Source organism: Malania oleifera, chromosome 1 (assembly GCF_029873635.1).
Source record: "Malania oleifera isolate guangnan ecotype guangnan chromosome 1, ASM2987363v1, whole genome shotgun sequence".
Lineage (NCBI taxonomy): Eukaryota > Viridiplantae > Streptophyta > Magnoliopsida > Santalales > Ximeniaceae > Malania > Malania oleifera.
In genome coordinates, this window is record NC_080417.1 from 99,612,797 (window position 1) to 99,630,884 (window position 18,088).

At 37.3% G+C, this 18,088-nt stretch overlaps 1 protein-coding gene across 15 annotated transcripts; it reads right to left on the minus strand.

Annotated features, from left to right (window-relative positions):
* Positions 1–398: 398 nt before the first annotated feature.
* Positions 399–17,740, minus strand: LOC131147252 (EID1-like F-box protein 2). 15 transcript variants are annotated; one of them, XR_009134659.1, is made up of 6 exons: positions 17,593–17,740; positions 17,357–17,509; positions 16,943–17,083; positions 11,153–11,927; positions 8,081–9,046; positions 399–1,200 (listed from the first exon to the last, which is right to left on the minus strand). XR_009134659.1 is itself a non-coding variant. In XM_058097024.1 (6 exons), exon 5 carries the CDS (start codon positions 11,916–11,918, stop codon positions 11,172–11,174), a length of 747 nt encoding a protein of 248 aa, XP_057953007.1. In that variant the 5' UTR covers positions 11,919–11,927; positions 13,583–13,786; positions 16,943–17,077; positions 17,456–17,509; positions 17,593–17,740; the 3' UTR covers positions 8,683–9,046; positions 11,153–11,171. The 15 variants fall into 15 exon arrangements, 11 of the variants coding, with proteins under 11 accessions (XP_057953007.1, XP_057953009.1, XP_057953011.1 ...); XR_009134658.1 differs by lacking the exon at positions 399–1,200 and adding an exon at positions 13,583–13,786 and having other exon boundaries at positions 8,683–9,046; positions 17,456–17,509; XR_009134657.1 differs by lacking the exon at positions 399–1,200 and adding an exon at positions 16,416–16,515 and having other exon boundaries at positions 8,683–9,046; positions 17,456–17,509.
* Positions 17,741–18,088: the final 348 nt, after the last annotated feature.

An 18,088-nucleotide genomic window follows, 5' to 3' on the forward strand; every position in this document is an offset into this window, starting at 1 on the left:
AATATTTAAAATTAACAATTAAACATTTTGCAAGACAAATTTAAATTTATTATTTAAATATAAATGTAAATTTGTAAAAAGGGAAAGTTATAATTAAATTTAAATTATAACTTTAAAAAATTAAATTTAATTAAATTTTAAATTTAATAAGGGAAAGTTATATTTTAACAATGAAACAATTGTTATATTTTAAATTTAAGTTTTATAAAATTTATAAACTTAAATTTTATATTTTAAATTATAATTAAATTTAATTATAATTTAATTTAAATAAAACACATTGTTAATTTTAACTGAGAAATAATTAAAATTTTACGAAAATTATCTTAGGATACTATCATATGGGTAGGTAGATTATTCTTATTTAATTTATTATTTTGAGATAAGGTATAAAATTGTTTTATTAAAAAGTGATTTATTAAAACTCGATACAATAAATAATCTTAAACACCTATGACACTAGTTTCCATGCACAGTTAAATGCAAGCTATTTTTTTTTAATACACAAATAATCTTACTTTGACTACCCACGACACTAAATATACCGCGAAAAATAAAATCCATTAACCAAATACCATACAAATTTTAGAGATACGAATTTTGCAATAAAATCCATTAACCAAATGCCTCATTAACTCTCGCAGCCACGCGTCACGTTTCAGTTCGATGCCTCATTAATTCTCGCAGCTTGGAGCTGCAAGATTTCCTCAAGCATCGCCACGCGTCACCTGCCAGCTGTTTCTCTCCTTGCCACGCGTCGAAGGCAGAGCGGCCATCAGTTTAAATCTCGCAGCATGAAATTGCGAGATTACGTAAGCATTAGTTTGGAAAAATTTTTCCTATTCAGAGTATTATTTTATATTTTATTTATTTTTTATAATAAAATGAGAAAAACTCTAGATTTTCGTCCTATAATTTAGCATAATGTCACATAAAGTAGCTCTCTTTGCGTCTTTGAAATGACAACTTACCTAAAACTCAGAAACCATAGGTACCCTAAAAATTTAATTATTCAATAATGAGTGAAGTTGTCTAGAAACAAGGCCTAGAGCTGCCTCACTTTTTCTTTGCTACCCTTTTGCAGAAGCTGCAGTGGGGCAAAGCAAAGTGGTATTGGATTGTGTTGGCAATTATTGTTGTACTCCAAGAAGTCAGAAGGTCTGATGAGCTCAGCACAGTCCAAACTCCGAACAGTGTTTCCTGAAAAACGACAATAAGGAGGCGGCTAAGGCCATTTATGAAGTGACATTAACTGAGTAACTGGTTGGAGATGTGAAAGAGTTATCAAGCATGCTCCCTGAGAATTTATCCAATAAAATGCTCATGCAGCTGGAAGATAACTTAAGCTTGGTGTTAGGGTGTGACAATGTAATGGGGAAAATGGAAGAGTGAGATATTGCTATAATTGTATTCTTCAAGGATTTAGAATGAATATATGAATATCTGTGTTATCGCTTGTATGGTGATTCTCTTGTGGATAAATAATACAAGTAGTTCTTTTCATTGTGGTGTTCTGTTGCCTTGGATTATGATGTCTCTGATTGTTATAGTCTTATTCGGTGTATAAGAATATATTGTTCATGTGAAATCCTATTGTTCCTTGTTTTCCTTGAGTATTGAGACTCACCTGGTGCTCGTGCTTGCAGGCTTGAACGTGTGAGAGTTGGCTGACTTGTCGAGGGAGAGCTCTCAACGAGTGCCACACGGCCCTTACTTGAGTCCCATTTTGGGGGTCCGTGACAGTTGGTATCAGAGCACAGTGTGTGCGAGCGCCATGCGTGGGATTAGGAGAAATAAGTCAGGAAGAGTGAAGCGCATTGAGGCGCTTGAGATAAAACTTGTAACCCTGGAGACAACGTGCGGTGACCTCCAAGGGTTGGTGGGAACATTGATAAAAGAGAAAGGCGAGTCAACAGAGCTTGAGGCCGCTGAAGAAAACCCTAGAGAAAATCTCTATGGGGTATCAAAAGTCGTGGAGAGACTTGAGGAACTTGAAAAATTCATTCCAAGTGTGAAATCCCTGGAGAAACGGCCAAGAGAGCTTGAGGCCTTCCAGAAGAGTATCGAGCAGTTGGAAGCCTTTGAGAGTAGGCTACAACATATTGAGGGCATATTGCCATCTCTTTCGTCCCAACGGGGAGAGCCAATAGAGCTTGAGGCCTCCTTACGGGAGCTAACTGATAATCTTGATTTCCTTACAGAAGATGTTAAAGTGTCCATTACTGCTTTGAAGGGAGATTTGAAGGAGATGGGCAATGTCCAAAGTGCGGTGGTCCAAGTCCAGAGGGATTTACAAGAGATCACTGCGAAAGTGAATGCAGTGGCACAGTTAGCCCGATGGCCAGTTGCACATCCAAATGAGAGTTCTCGATGGAAGGTACCGGAACCTAAAAGTTTTGGGGGTACACGAGATGCAAAGGAGCTAGACAATTTCTTCTTTGATATGGAACACTACTTCACATGCTCCCGAGTGGATTTAGAAGTGGATCGTGTCAATATGGCAACGGTATACCTGGTGGGGGATGCAAAATTGTGGTGGAGAACTAAATGGAATGATATTCAGCACAATAGATGTGTCATTAACACATGGGAGGGGTTGAAACAGACGTTGAAGGCCCAATTCTATCCAGAAAATGTGGAGTATATAGCAAAGTGCAAAGTAATGGAATTGCAACAGACGGGCTCGTTAAGGAGTTATGTAAGGGAATACCAAGCCTTGATGTTGGACATTGTAGACATGACTGAATCGGATAAACTGATTCATTTTCTTCAGGGTTTGAAGACATGGCCAAGAAATGAAATACGTCGGCAAGGTGCTAGTGATCTCTCTTCTGCCCTCGCTGCTGCTGAACGGTTGGATGATTTTTCAGATACTTCTGGGAAGCGAAATTTCCCTACATCCGCCAATAATGATTCCCGTCCCAACAAAGTGTACAAGCCCACAAATGGGGGAAGGGATAAGGAGACAAATAGTTCTTGGAAAGATAAAAGAGCGCCCATGAATAGGGAGTGGAGGGGCGGACGAACAGGGGGTGGAGAGCGTCGACCGATCTCTTGTTTTCTTTGCAGTGGACCACATCGAGTGGCGGAGTGCCCCGATCGTAAGGCTTTGAATGCTATGAAGGCCCTTCGAGGGGAAACCGAAACCTCGACAGTAATTCCAGAAGAACAACCAAATATGGTGGGAGCCTTGAGATTTTTGGGGGCATTAGAGCGTCAAGTAATTAACAACAAGTCTCAGGAGAAGGGACTAATGTATGTGGATTTACTTTTGAATGGAAAGAAAATCAGGGCCATGATTGATACAGGGGCCACCCATAATTTCATTGCTGATTCTGAAGCTCAACGGTTAGAACTGCGAGTAGATAAAGATGTGGGCAAGATAAAAGCAGTGAATTCTCCAGCATTAACCACGGTGGGGGTGGTACCTAAAGTGGCATGCCAAATGGGATCATGGTCTGGAACAGTTGATTTCACTGTGGCACCCCTTGACGACTTTGATGTGGTATTGGGGATGGATTTTCTTAAAGTGACACGCTCAATGCCGATCCCAGCTGCGGATTGTCTTATGATAATGGGAAGTGCACCTTGTGCGGTCCCCGCAGTTTACAACAGTTTCGATGAGAGGAAGTTGCTTTCAGCCCTCCAATTCAAAAAGGGAGTAAAAAGGGGAGAATCTTCTTTCGTGGTTCTACCAATAGTCTCAGAAGATGCAGAAGTAGGGGAATATCCACTTGAGATTAAGGAAGTTTTAGAAGAGTTCAAGGAGGTGATCCCGGAACAACTACCCAGGGTTTTACCACCTCGACGACAGATTGACCACGAAATTGAACTTTTGCCAGGAGTAAAGCCGCCAGCACGTGCCCCTTATCGAATGGCGCCGCCTGAGTTAGCTGAACTTAGAAGGCAACTGAATGATCTTATTGCAGCAGGGTTCATCCGGCCTTCAAAAGCACCTTTTGGGGCCCCAGTGTTATTTCAGAAGAAACAAGATGGTAGTTTGCGCTTGTGTATAGATTATCGGGCTCTTAATAAGGTGATCGTGCGCAACAAGTATCCTATTCCACTGATTGCTGATATTTTTGACCAGTTAAGTACAGCTAGATATTTCACGAAACTGGACTTGAGGTCGGGATATCATCAAGTGCGCATTGTTGAGGGAGATGAACCGAAGACCACTTGTGTCACACGGTATGGAGCATTTGAATTCCTTGTCATGCCTTTTGGGCTAACAAATGCACCCGCTACCTTTTGTTCTCTAATGAATCAGGTTTTTCGAGACTACCTTGATCAATTTGTGGTTGTTTACCTTGATGACATACTGGTTTTCAGCACATCCTTAGAAGAACATAAAGATCATCTTCGAAAGGTTTTTCAAAAACTCAAAGAAAATCAGTTATATGTAAAAGGGGAGAAGTGTGCTTTCGCTCAAAAGCGTATTAAATTCTTGGGGCATATCATTGAGGAGGGCCAGATTCGGATGGATTCAGCTAAAGTAAAAACTATCAAGGAGTGGCGAGCACCTACATCCATTAGAGAACTGCGATCTTTCTTGGGTCTAGCCAACTACTACCGAAAGTTTATAGAGGGGTACTCTAGAAGAGTTGTATTGTTAACGAATTTATTGAGGAAGGGGGTACCATGGGGGTGGTCAGAAGAGTGCCAATCAGCATTTGTTGAATTAAAGGAAAAGATTGTAGGAGATCCTGTGCTAATCTTTCCTGATGTGACAAAACCGTTTGAAGTGCAAGTAGATGCCTCAGACTTTGCATTAGGGGGAGTTCTCTTGCAGGAAGGGCATCCAGTTGCTTTTGAAAGTAGAAAATTGTCGGGTGCCGAATGGAACTACACAGCACAAGAAAAGGAGCTTCTCGCAGTGGTACACTGTCTTCGGGTGTGGAGGCACTATCTCTTGGGGTCCAAATTTGTGGTAAAAAACCGATAATGTAGCAGTTACTCATTTTTTGTCACAACCTGGACTAACGTCAAAACAAGCCCGTTGGCAGGAGAAGCTAGCTGAATTTGATTTTTCTTTTGAATATAAAGTGGGGAAGACGAATGAAGTGGCTGACGCTTTAAGTAGAAAAACTGAATTGGCAGCATTGAAAATCATCAGTCATCTATCAACTAGTAGGGTGGCGCTACCTTTGAAGAATCTTATCAAGGAACATTTAAGTACAGACCAGCAGGCGCAGTCACTAAGCAAACTAATAGACGAAGGGAAGACACGACAATTCTGGGTAGAAGATGGACTGATAATGACTAAAGGCAGGAGAGTCTATGTGCCTAAGGCTGGAAACTTGAGGAAAACCTTACTGAAGAGTGTCATGATACGTTGTGGGCTGGTCATCCGGGATGGCGAAGAACTCATGCTTTGATTACACAGGGGTACTATTGGCCAAATATGCAAGATGATGTGATGAGTTATACTAAAACGTGCTTGATCTGTCAACAAGACAAGGTAGAAAGAAAGAAGACCTCAGGTTTATTGGAGCCATTGCTAGTTCCTGCTAGGCCATGGGAGAGTGTCTCTTTGGATTTCATTTCCTCGTTGCCAAAAGTAGAGGAGTTTGACACAATTTTGGTGGTGATTGACCGGTTCTCAAAGTATGCAACTTTCGTACCAGTCTCGAAGCCGTGTTCAGCAGAGAAGACAGCTCAGTTATTCTTCAAGCATGTGGTGAAATATTGGGGTGTTCCAGAAAGCTTAATTAGTGATAGGGATGTTAGATTCACTGGGGGATTTTGGGGTGAACTCTTTCGCTTGATGGGTTCAAACCTTAATCTTTCCACGAGCTATCACCCACAGACAGATGGTCAAACTGAACGTTTTAATGGGATGCTGGAAGAATACTTGCGACATTTTGTTCACTCCAATCAGAAGAATTGAGTTACTTTACTAGACACGGCACAATTCTGTTTTAACTCTATGAAATCTTCTGCAACTAATAAAAGCCCTTTTGAGATTGTGACAGGTCAACAACCGACTCTTCCACACACTCTGGATGGTCCATACAAAAGAAATTGCCCAAAAGCCTACCAATTCACGAAAAATTGGTTGCAAAACATTGAAGTCACCCGAGCTCAGTTAGAAAAAGCATCCAAGCGCATGAAGAAATGGGCTGACAAAGGGAGACGACCACAACAATTTGAAGCTGGAGATCTGGTTCTTGTAAAAGTGCCGCCGGAGACATTTCGCTTTCTTCGTGGCAAGGATAAAAGGCTGTTACGTCGTTACGAAGGTCCAATCAGAGTAATCGAAAAGGTGGGACATGCATCTTATCGGCTTGAGCAACCCAAGTGGATGAAAAGCCACAGACGTCCAGTTCATCCCGTGTTTCATGTAAGCAATTTAAAGCCATTCCACACAGATGAAGCAGATCCGCACCGACAAAAATTACGGAGATCAACAATTTCCAGAAGGCATCCTGTCACCAAAGAAGTCCAGGAGATCATTGCAGACAGAGTCGTCAATCTAGACGGTCGTCAACAACAATTTCTGGTTCAGTGGTTAGGACTGAGGGAAGAAGAGAATAGTTGGGAAACAGCAGACAACCTTCAGCATGCTATACAGAAGATTGAAGATTTCAGAAATTCGTAGTCAACGACGTCTACATCGACATCAGAAGAGTGAGAAAGCCGTCTACAACACATCGACGAGGACGTCGATAAATTGAGTGGGGGAGGATGTTAGGGTGTGACAATGTAATGGGGAAAATGGGGGAGTGAGATATTGCTATAATTGTATTCTTCAGGGATTTAGAATGAATATATGAATATCTGTGTTATCGCTTGTATGGTGATTCTCTTGTGGATGAATAATACAAGTAGTTCTTTTCATTGTGGTGTTCTGTTGCCTTGGATTATGATGTCTCTGATTGTTATATTCTTATTCGGTGTATAAGAATATATTGTTCATGTGAAATCCTATTGTTCCTTGTTTTCCTTGAGTATTGAGACTCACCTGGTGCTCGTGCTTGCAGGCTTGAACGTGTGAGAGTTAGCTGACTTGTCGAGGGAGAGCTCTCAACGAGTGCTACACGGCCCTTACTTGAGTCCCATTTTGGGGGTCCGTGACACTTGGCAGCATAGATATTGCCAATGGCTTATTCATGACAGCCTGCATTTGGTTTGATGGTTCGAACCCTGGTTGCTATCTGGAACAATACCCATAAACTTAATTAGGACTACACAATGAATTCTCAATTTCATGAGGCTTCTCTACCATGACTCTGTCCATCTAATACTACCCGGGCAAAGCACAATCTTAATCGCTGTGCATACTGCGTGTTCAATTTGCGGGGAGGAAAATTGGGACAATCTTTTTGAAACTAAAATGGTTAGATTGTCCCATGCTTAAAAAAAAAAAAAAAAAAAAAAAAAGTGTGTTTTACAAAGGTGATTTGGACAGTGTGGGCTTCAATCTTACAGAGAAAGTCAAATGTTACGGTGACTTGAGATGGGCATAATCTCCACTGCAGCATCTCTGTGGCTCTGGAAGTAGAATCTGAGCAGTGCATAACTATTTCATCATTTCATAAGCTTACTTGGTTTGAGAGAGCTTGGAAGGGAGGCGATGAGGACAAACGCTGATCAAAAGCAAGAAGAGTTGCACTTTGTAGGGTTGAGTTTTCCTCTAACTGGATGAACTACAGTAGATACTGACAGATCCTGAAAGGCTAACCCAGGATTGGCAAGTAGATGCAGTGTTATTCAAGATAATGCAAGCTGCTGGTTAAGTGAGTTTGCTGTGAAGATTGCGAAGTGGAAACTCTACTTCTTTGGCAGCTGAACTGTGGGCTATCTATAGAGGCTGTAGATTCAGAGGTGTTTTCAGAAAAATTCTCTGCCCTCTATAGGATTTTTTATTATTATCAAAAGAAAGTGGCAATAAATGTTATTGAAAGGATTACTTCAGTGGGCAAACAAAATCTCTCTAACCCATCCATTCATTATGTACTTGTGTGTGTGTGTGTGTGTGTGTTCCACTTTGGGCAACTATTTAAAATCAAGGTTGGATGATCTAACAAGGTTAAGACAAGCCAACATGGTTGGCTGATGCAACTATTTTCAAACTTACCTATGCATGTTGATGTTGATGGGATCATTAAGCTTCCTCCTTAGCCTGGCCAATGCTAAGCATCCTCTTGTATGAGCGCACTCAGAGACTTCGGGCATCAATGTTCATCTAAAATTCTTGTGAAAGATATGCTGCTGCAATGATATCAATGTTCTTTGGCCAGGCATTAATGCTCATTTCATCTCAAAATAACCCTGCTCCGTTCAGTAGGTGCTACAAAGAAAACAACCTGTCACCTGCCAAAAATAGGAAAATAATTATTTCCATGCTAGGATGGAGAAACAGGATTAGGGTTATACAGCCCGTTGTTAGCAACCAAAGACTGCTTCCCAGCTTCACCCACCGCCACAGCTGCCACTAATGCTTCCTTCTCCCATTTCTTCCTACTCCCATTTTCTTCCTTCTCTTTATTTACCTCTTCCCTTTTTTGAGAGTGGTGGATGGGGGTGAAGGTGAGGGACAGGGATAAGGATTTTGTGAAAGAGAAAAAGTAAACTGATGGGCCAAACTGCAGAAAAAGTAGAAACAGAAACGGCTTAAAAGCCACCAAGATCACAAAAGCAATAATGGTTTAAGTTGATTTGTCAACATCACTAGAGAGATTCAAGGAGACAAGTAATTCAATTGATTAATTATAAAAAAGGAGTAAATATTGCAGACACCAATATGCCATTCAAATCCATATATCGGACGATTCAGTCATACAATGCACAGTTGTACACAGAATTACAAGTTCCAAAATAACCTTCAAGTAAAAGACGACCAAGGAAAAGGTTAAAACAGCTTCCAACTCCCAAGTCCTAACCCTCTGCTGGGAAGGATTCGTCCATGTAAAGACTGAGAAGCAGAACACTCCTGATTTTGGGAGATATTCCAGGCAATAAATTTCAGCTTCCACTAAAGGGATCAACTGAACAGGTTCTTCCATGGAGATCCATACAAATTCGTACTTGTATGATCAGAAATCTGTCCAGGAAAAACATATCTTCGTTAGATGGATTATAATCTGATAGCCAAAGAGAAGAAATTTAACAATAAAAATTAACAGAATATGCATGAAATTAGGAACCACATAGGCATAAACGTTTAACATCACATAAATGAGAGGCATAGCAGCAAAGGCATAAGGAATTGTTTGGCCGCTCCTGAAAATTCTATGAGAAATAAGTTGTAAAAAGTTAAAATGAAAAATAGTTATCCATAGTTTCCAATAGGGATAGAAATATAGAATTACAGCATAAAGTCAGAATCTTCTGAAGCCAAAAATTTACTTCTTGAAAAATGATTAGGCAAACTTAAATCATCACAAGTTGGGAATAAGTTCTCAATTTTAAGGCAATTTCAGGTGCCAAAGTTCAAATGATGACATCCCCCAAGAGGCTAAGCCAAATAGTTAAGTTCAAATCATAGTTTAAAAAAATCAACTAACCACCATTACAGACATTATGCAATGGTATTGGTGCCTTCCGAAACTGTTACAGGCCGATATATCCAAGGTACTCTGATTCACAACTGTAACTGCCGTTACGGTCCATTATGGGCCGTTACAGTGCTAGACTGGCTGCAAATAACTAAAATGGGGTTTCTGAGTCCTTTTTTCTTTTTCTTTCCCCTCTCTTTTCCCTTTATTGAAGCTTAGAAACTCAAGTTATTTAGTTAGTGATTTTCTTATTAAAAAAAATCATTTTGGGTTTATTTTCCTCGATGTTTAACATGAATTTTTTTAGTAACTACCATTCAAATAAACCCAATTTTTTCTCTCATTAAATTACATGTGTTTGTATTCTAAGTTCTTTCAAAAAAAAAATTTTCCCTGTTTTTATTACACCTAGTTTGGAGATAAGTTACATTCTATTTTGTGTTTTTGTTCTTGTTTAACATATGACCATTCTATATTTTATTTTTTGGAAAACAAAAATTCCATTAACGACTAAAAGAGTACAAAAGATGGCATTTCATATTTTATATTTCTTTATATTTATGATTTCTTAGTTTGAGTTCCACTTAGAATCAATAAAGTAGTCAAAAGTAGCAAATGCATGCTTCTTCTCATCAATAGTGACTAAAGCAACCAAGATGACATCCAATACTTGTAGTGTATGCCATATTTAAAGTAATTAAAATTTACTAAAAATCATTTAAAACATTAGCATATAGGATTATGGGTTAAACATGTAAATCTATATGTTTTCAAGAAATTTTCTTAGGCAAAGAAATGAAAAAAAAAAAAAAACTCATGGATGCAGTGTCCATTAGCCATAACATAACGTCCGTGACGGCCGCGACACACCGCAACTGTTAACATTACATGGAGTGTTACCGTTATTTGAAACCATGGTTCAAATGGATGCTTAGCACCAGAAATTCAAGTTTGCAGAATAATAGTAGACCAAGACCCTCAAACCTTTAGAGTAACTATTCATACAAAATAGAATCAAAGAGGACTCAGCTGGCACAAACTCATTTTGGAATGGTAAATATATTCATCTGGCCAGCCTCCCGAAGATCACGTTGGAAAAATTTGTTGTGTAATGTATCCTATTGATGGAATTTATTTGATCATTAATGATCACTATAAATAGAGCACCTTCCCCCAGTATCATTAGCCAGACTACAGTTACCCCCAGAGTTGAAAAAGAATGTTTTGAGGCATCCAGGAAACTTTTATAAATAAACGACTAGTAACATATTGGCTGGAAAATAAGGGAAACAAAGTAGGAACTATCCAGTAGAAAGCTAGAGACGGGTAAAAGGCAGATATGGCCCTGCTACCACATGAAAATGGAGATACGTGATAGTTACAATAATGACCCATCAACATAAATGCATGTTGAAGGCAAGTTTTTTTTTTTTTTTAATTTCTGTTTTTTTATTTTTGGGTCAATTTATGCTGGGTTTTTGTCAGAATTGGTATCACTAATTCCTTCAAGTTAGAAGTTAATAGAAAATCAATCTGCAGCAATAAAAAAATCTTATTCAATTCTCCCTAAAGATTTAAGCCTCTTGCTTTCATTACTGGTTTAAGGCAACTTCTTTAAAATATAAATATCAGTTATTGCTGCTAGCAGGTACCTGGGTTCCATTCAAGTTGTCACTCAAACTCAGATGCCTCTTCTGAATCGGACAACGGCAAGAGGGTGCAGATCCCAAGCATATGCCCATTAAGGCACACATAATACTCGATGCAATCCTCATATGCACCCAACCTGCAGCTTGCACTTTGAGGTATCATTTTGGCTTGCAGCATGCTCCACAGTTTCGCTTTGCAATAAGGACACACTTCAGTTGGATGGAACTGAGCCTCCCTCTTGATCAGCATCTTCCGAACCTTCGACATTGAAAATGACTTGAAAACTCCGCGGAAGAATCCCACATCCCCCTCTTCCCCTTGGTCAAGATGTTCACAAGGGTCAGACACATATAGAACATCTGTTCTGCATTGGGGTAGGAGAAAACTTTTCCCAGAAGTCCTAGAGAACCGGGTTCTATAAACAAAATGGCCTGGGATTTGAATGCTGTTGAACAAGCCTCCTTTGTTACATCCAGAACAGTAAATAAGCAGCTTTCCAAGCGCCCTCCAGTTGCCATCAACACTGTGGCTCCCACTAGACTGCAGATCAAGCATCATCTTTGGGGCTCTTGTCCTGCAGAACTCCTTCCACAGTACTCTCTTGGCAAGATCATCAAACCATTTGCATACACAGGACAGTGCAGCAATTAGCTGAGGATTCCAGTTCAGTTGCTGAAAAACTAGGAAAATCACAACTTCACTCAGATGCCCTTTTGTACATACGCAGCTCGCTGAGTGTATGCAACGGTACTGCTTTGTTAAAATCATTGTCCCCACCTAGTAATGTCAAAAAAATATATATATATATCACAATTCTAGAAACTACCCATGAAACCAAGGTCTTAAATTTTGATTTCAACTCAAATTTTGAAGCTCCAAAAGTATGGAAATTTCAACGGAAATTTTGATTTCTATGTCAAAATCGATTTCGATTTGAAAAAATGACGGAAATTAGTAGTAAAGCATGGAATTCTTTGTGAAACTTTAGAAATGGTTAACAAACATAATAATACAAGTTTTAGGACTAATATATTACAAATTAAACACATCTATGTTTTGTATGAGGTGGAAAAATTGTAAAATAGTATATGTATTAAACATATTTGTAAGATAATGTACATTAAACATATTCAGTTAATACAAATGAAATTCATAAATCATTTAATATTATTTATTATACAAATAATGATAATTTAGACATGAATGGTTAAATAAAATGTTACTGTAAGACTGTAAGTTTATTTTTTCATATAATTTCAAAAGCACTTGTAATATTCATTTGTTTTGATAAAATAAATTAAGATAGAAATTTCACTTCACTCCTAAATTTCTCATTTGAATTCTAACGAAATTTCATCCTATAGTTAAAATTTTGACAACTTTCGCTAAAATTTCGAGATTTCAATAAACTTCAGATGATTCGTCGAGATTTTGACGGAAATTATGCAAAGTGGAAACCGACTGCCATTTCGATTTTGAGGGTGACAGAAATAAAAAATTTCAATGCAAATTTTGACAATTTTGTGGAAATTTAAGATCATGCATGGAACATATGTTATTAGTGATGACACTTGATACACACATTCCCCAACCAAACATGTCATAAATCTCACATTCGAAACCAATCTATTCATTTGAAAATTTCAAAAGCTTCTAAAAAAGGGGGATGGAGCAAAACCATGCCAAATGACAGCAGGAAACTAAAATTTTCCTCCAATTTCATGTATGGTTAAATTTAATCTGGTCAGGCAGCCATTCACCAGCTTCCGAGCATGCAACAGAACTATTTGATGCTGCTGATGCAAGAATTTCACTCTTTAATATAGTTGTCATGCAAAATAACAGCAGGAAACTAAAATATCTGATTAGAAAAATGAATTGCCACTGTTTTCCCTAGAAACCATGAAAATCTCTTCTTGATGTGTTCACCATTAATTTTTCTATCACCAAAAAATAAGTAGGACCAATAGATCACCAAATAACCCGCACAAAACAAGTCATCTAAATATTTTCATCCCTGTCTTCTGACATTCCACATAACACATTGTCGTAGAAACTAAAGATTATTTAGCAGAATAAACACAAAACTACTCAAATGCCAAACAAATTATCCAGCCATGTGAGTCAAGTTAATTTTGATGTATGGATCTAAAAGAAGGAAGCAAAAGAAACAGAATCTGCATAGCAATCATGAAAAGAACAGAGAGAGAATTACCATACCAAGCCCATAAAATGATGTATTCATGCTTTCAAGCTATTCAATTAACCATTTGACTGTCTATGACTCTATTTATAATTTAAAGAATTCATTAATCTTGTTCCAGCCTCACATCATCCATTCACACTTTCACACTACTGAATTAAACATCTGATTTTTTGTGCATTATTTATAAAATGGTATTTTATTTAGCAATATATACACAGAAATATACCTCTGCTAATTTCACATGATCTACAAGGCAATCTCAAACCACCTAGATGTGTGTTTAATATGCAGATATCACGAGCATGCATCAGGTGGGCCTATGTGAAGCAGGTGACAAGGTTCGTGCTTTAAGTCATCTTAACCAAGGCAACCAGCATCAGATGTGCGCATTCAGCCAGGTGCCAAGAGCAGATGCAGACTGTCTTCTTTTCTGCACGCATGCATCTAAGTGCCTGATTTATATTTTATGATTCTAATCTTGAAAAAAAGTCAATAGCTTATTTACTCATAAAATCATTAAGCAAATGTCATTTTTTAACTTAAAAATTTTACAAGCAAAGGGGAAAGGCTCCTATTTGAATTCAATAAAACTACTTAAAAACTAAAATTTCAAAACAATAAAAATTCCAATGCAACTTTTCAATATCATCATAATAAAATAAAGGTTTCCGCCTTTCATGACAGTGTCTATCCCAATTTTGAGGTCAGAGATAACCCTCAAGATAAATGTTACATAAAGTTAATTTAGCTTAAAACCAATGGAAATCAAAACACCAAATAAAATAATTACACAAAATGTTAATTTAGCTTAAAACCATTGGAAATCAAAACACCAAATAAAATAATTACACAAAATGGTTCTTAAGGCCTTGGTCAATTTTTAATCAAATACATAGACTCTTACTTCTTAGAGAAGTTTATGGACTTGTTCAACCCGAGAGTTAAGTAATTGATTTGATCAACCATATATTGACTTATTCAATTGATCCAAAATGTTTCAAATACTTCAAAAGCATGACCTAAAATCAAGCCAACTCAAGTTAAAATTTATGTACGTAGAAAATATATGATTATATTATAAATCAAGAAAATAATTTCAGATGTATTCTCTACATACGATTGTACATTAATTTAATTGACGGTTGCCTACTAGAGCTTAAGCCGCATTTAGTATTCAAAAACAAATGGAATGGGAATGAGAGGAGAAAATGGAATGGGATTGAATTTTGTGAAGCCTCTCTAAAAAAGAGGAAATCCTGATCCAGGATATCTGGACTGGCATTCTGATGGGGGGAAGTGAGAATGGCAATCTGCAGGGAGAAATGGGTTGCATACCTAAAATGGCAACATTGCAATTTTATTACAGTGACAAAAAATAAGAATACCATATATGTCCTAATGATTCTGATTCCAGCGTAAATTATCTAAATGCATAAGATCGGGATTCCCAATCCCATGAATTCTTGTTCTAGGTTCCAAATGAGGGCTTAAATTAATAGTGTTCATATGCACAATTTGTATCAATATTAAGGGTAATTTTCTTATAATTATATAATTCATTGTATAAGCATTTTATATAGATTTTTAACATGTGCACAGACCATGTTCCTCAGTTGTGTACCTAGGCCCAAGTATTACTTACACATTTAACAACTATGATAGATTTGAATACTAATTATACACAGTAAACCTAGGGAATTGTTATTTTCAAAGAAAACCAAATAATTTTTCTTACGAGATAATAATAATATAAATATAAAGTGTACACCTATTTTTTACCATGTTAGAATACCACTTTATCTAAAAGCTTATGCTGTTAGGTTGAGGGTTAACAATATATATCAAGCTTTAACACACCCCCACACATGCAGCCTAGTAGCACATGAAGAGATAAGACACACGATAATAACACCCATTACAGGAAATCAAGGTCTTAAATTTCAATTTCGACTCAGGTTTCGAAGCTCCAAAAGTACGAAAATTTCGATGGAAATTTCGATTTCGATTTGAAAAAATAACGGAAACTAGTAGTAAAGCATGGAATTATTTGTGCAACTTTAGAAATGGTTAACAAACATAATAATATAAGTTTTAAGACTCATATATTACAAATTAAATACAACTATGTTCTATATAAGGTGGAAATGTTGTAAAATAGTATGTGTATCAAACATATTTGTAAGATAATGTACATTAAACATATTCAGTTAATGCAAATGAAATTCATAAATCATTTACATATTATTTATTATACAAATATTGATAATTTAGACATGAATGATAAAATAAAATATTGCTGTAAGTTTATTTTTTCATATAATTTCAAAAGCACTTGTAATAATCTTTTGTTCCAATAAAATAAATTACAAGAGAAATTTCACTTCACTCCTAAATCTCTCATTTGAATTTTGACGAAATTTCATTGTCTAGTTAAAATTTCGACAAGTTTTGCTAAAATTTCGAGGTTTCAATACATATCGGATGATTCGTTGAGATTTCAATGGAAATTAAGCAAGAGAGAAATTGACTACTATTTCAATTTTCGAGGGAGACGGAAATTGGAAATTTTGACGGAAATTTCGAAAATTTTGTGGAAATTTAAGACCATGAAGGGTATACAATAATATTTTAAACACCAGATCATAAACACAGGCAACAAGACTAGAACATATGACCTCTCAATAACGAGCTCTGAAGAGTACCACTTTACCTAAAAGCTATTAGGTTGTGGGCCACCGATATATATATCAAGCTTTAACACACCATAAGGCTCATTTAGTCAGCTGTATAAGCGCAAGCTTCATAAATGCAACAAATATCTCGATATAAAGGAGATTTATTTTTCTTGATACATTGTCAAAGAAATATTTAATGCTGCAAGAAACAAAGCCTCTGATGAGGACGAGAGCATTCTTAAATTGTCCTAGAAATATTTAACTGCATTATTAATTTTTTATATGTCCTGATCCTTTTTATATTACAAACTAGACTTCAAGAAATGTCCAGACACGTGTAGTAAATGTCAGAACTAGTGCACAAGGCTCCGTGCCATCACTCACCTAGGAAGGACGAGATGCACACGATCTTAACTCAATGCTTTGAGACTTGTCCAAATATGTGCAGCATTTGTTGAAAGTATAATTGAGGGGCATACAACGCCTAAATTGTTGCTTGAAACAGAGAAAGATATATTTTATGGAAACATAAAATACATATAAATCCCATAAATGCACATAACAAGATATATATAAACATCTATGCCAACATAGCAATGACCTGTTAATGATTTTCCAACAACCTCAAACTCAATTGAGTAAGCTATGTGAGAGAGCTCAGAACCATGCATTAACAAGGAAATTAACGTCAGCTAAACTTGCAAATTTATTGGCATGTTAACCCTATATATGCATCAGCAAGCAATGCAATTTAAGCAAAATGTCAAATTCAGTACTCAATTTAAGTTTCAGCAACTTTGAAATTCTTCATGGGTCAGAAATTGCAGCAAGTATGACCTCTTCAAGGCTCAAGCTGAACCCCAAAAATCAGACAGTTATCTGGGCATTTTGGAAAATCTCTGTAGCTATACCTAAACATTAGAGAAACGCTACTCCACGACTGACAGATCGCGCGCAGAACACCCTTCTAGATCATTTTAGCAAGTATGACCTCTTCAGGCTGAACCCCTAAGACCATACAGTTATCTTGGCGCTTTTGAAGAACCCTGTAGCTACATCCGGAAAAGACCATTATTACTCCCAGGATAAATCGCACACAGAACGCTGTTTTAGTTCATTTTCTCAAAGAATGTTCATTGTAGTTGATGTTTCAGATCCAACAACAACCTCAACATCAAAATTCAAAGCATTTAAATTAAATAATCAAGATAAAGCCAATCGTCCAGGCAAAATTAAAACCAAAAAAGAAAAAACTTGGATTTAACAGGTCCGTAATTCTAAATCAGCACTGCTTTCAAATGAAGGAAAATCTACCCAGTCCCTACCCCAAATCAAAATCAACCAAGACACTTGGATTTGAAACCAAGAAGCTGACTCTTGTAATTAGATCGAAAACACCAATGAACCCAGATACGGTTTCTCACCTCAGTTCACAGAGCGCCCCTTCTTCATCTTCCCGAAAAGCCCAGGACTGGACTCTGCATGCAGAAGATAAACCAGAGTTAGGGCTTTGCATGTGAGCGGAAGGGCAACCGGGAAACAGGAGAAGTGAGATATTTACACGGTGAAATGCAAAGACTCCCTTGCGATTTTGGTGCTTTGGGAGGGCAGTTTCGTCCAGGAAAAAGTAGTAGCAGAGCTGTGCTGGCGAATTCAGAGATGGAGGGGGAGGGAAGAGGACGGAGGACATGGATGTGATATGGAAGAAGAAAATGATTATTTATTTGGGGGGAATATAAAGGGACCCGATAGTGCTCCGTATAAAAGAAGGACGAATTATATAAAGCCACGTTGCTTAGAAGATTTGGACACCCATTGCTTCATCCCACGTGGAACCTGTTAGGAGGACTTTTATGAAAATATCCGGAATACATTAAATAATTATTTTTCATTTTTTTTTGGTCATGGTGATTATAACAAACTCATTTCCTCACCTCATACTTTTTCAAACCCGTTCACCTCTCACCATTTCACAAAAATATAAAAATGTTTGAGATTTTAAAAAATATTAGAGACAAACTATATATTTTTTTGCCAACCTCCACCCGAGGTTCTGA

Bases quoted from the DNA above. Each gene is read 5' to 3' on its own strand.
- LOC131147252 (XM_058097023.1), bottom strand. From the start codon at position 11,918: ATGATTTTAACAAAGCAGTACCGTTGCATACACTCAGCGAGCTGCGTA.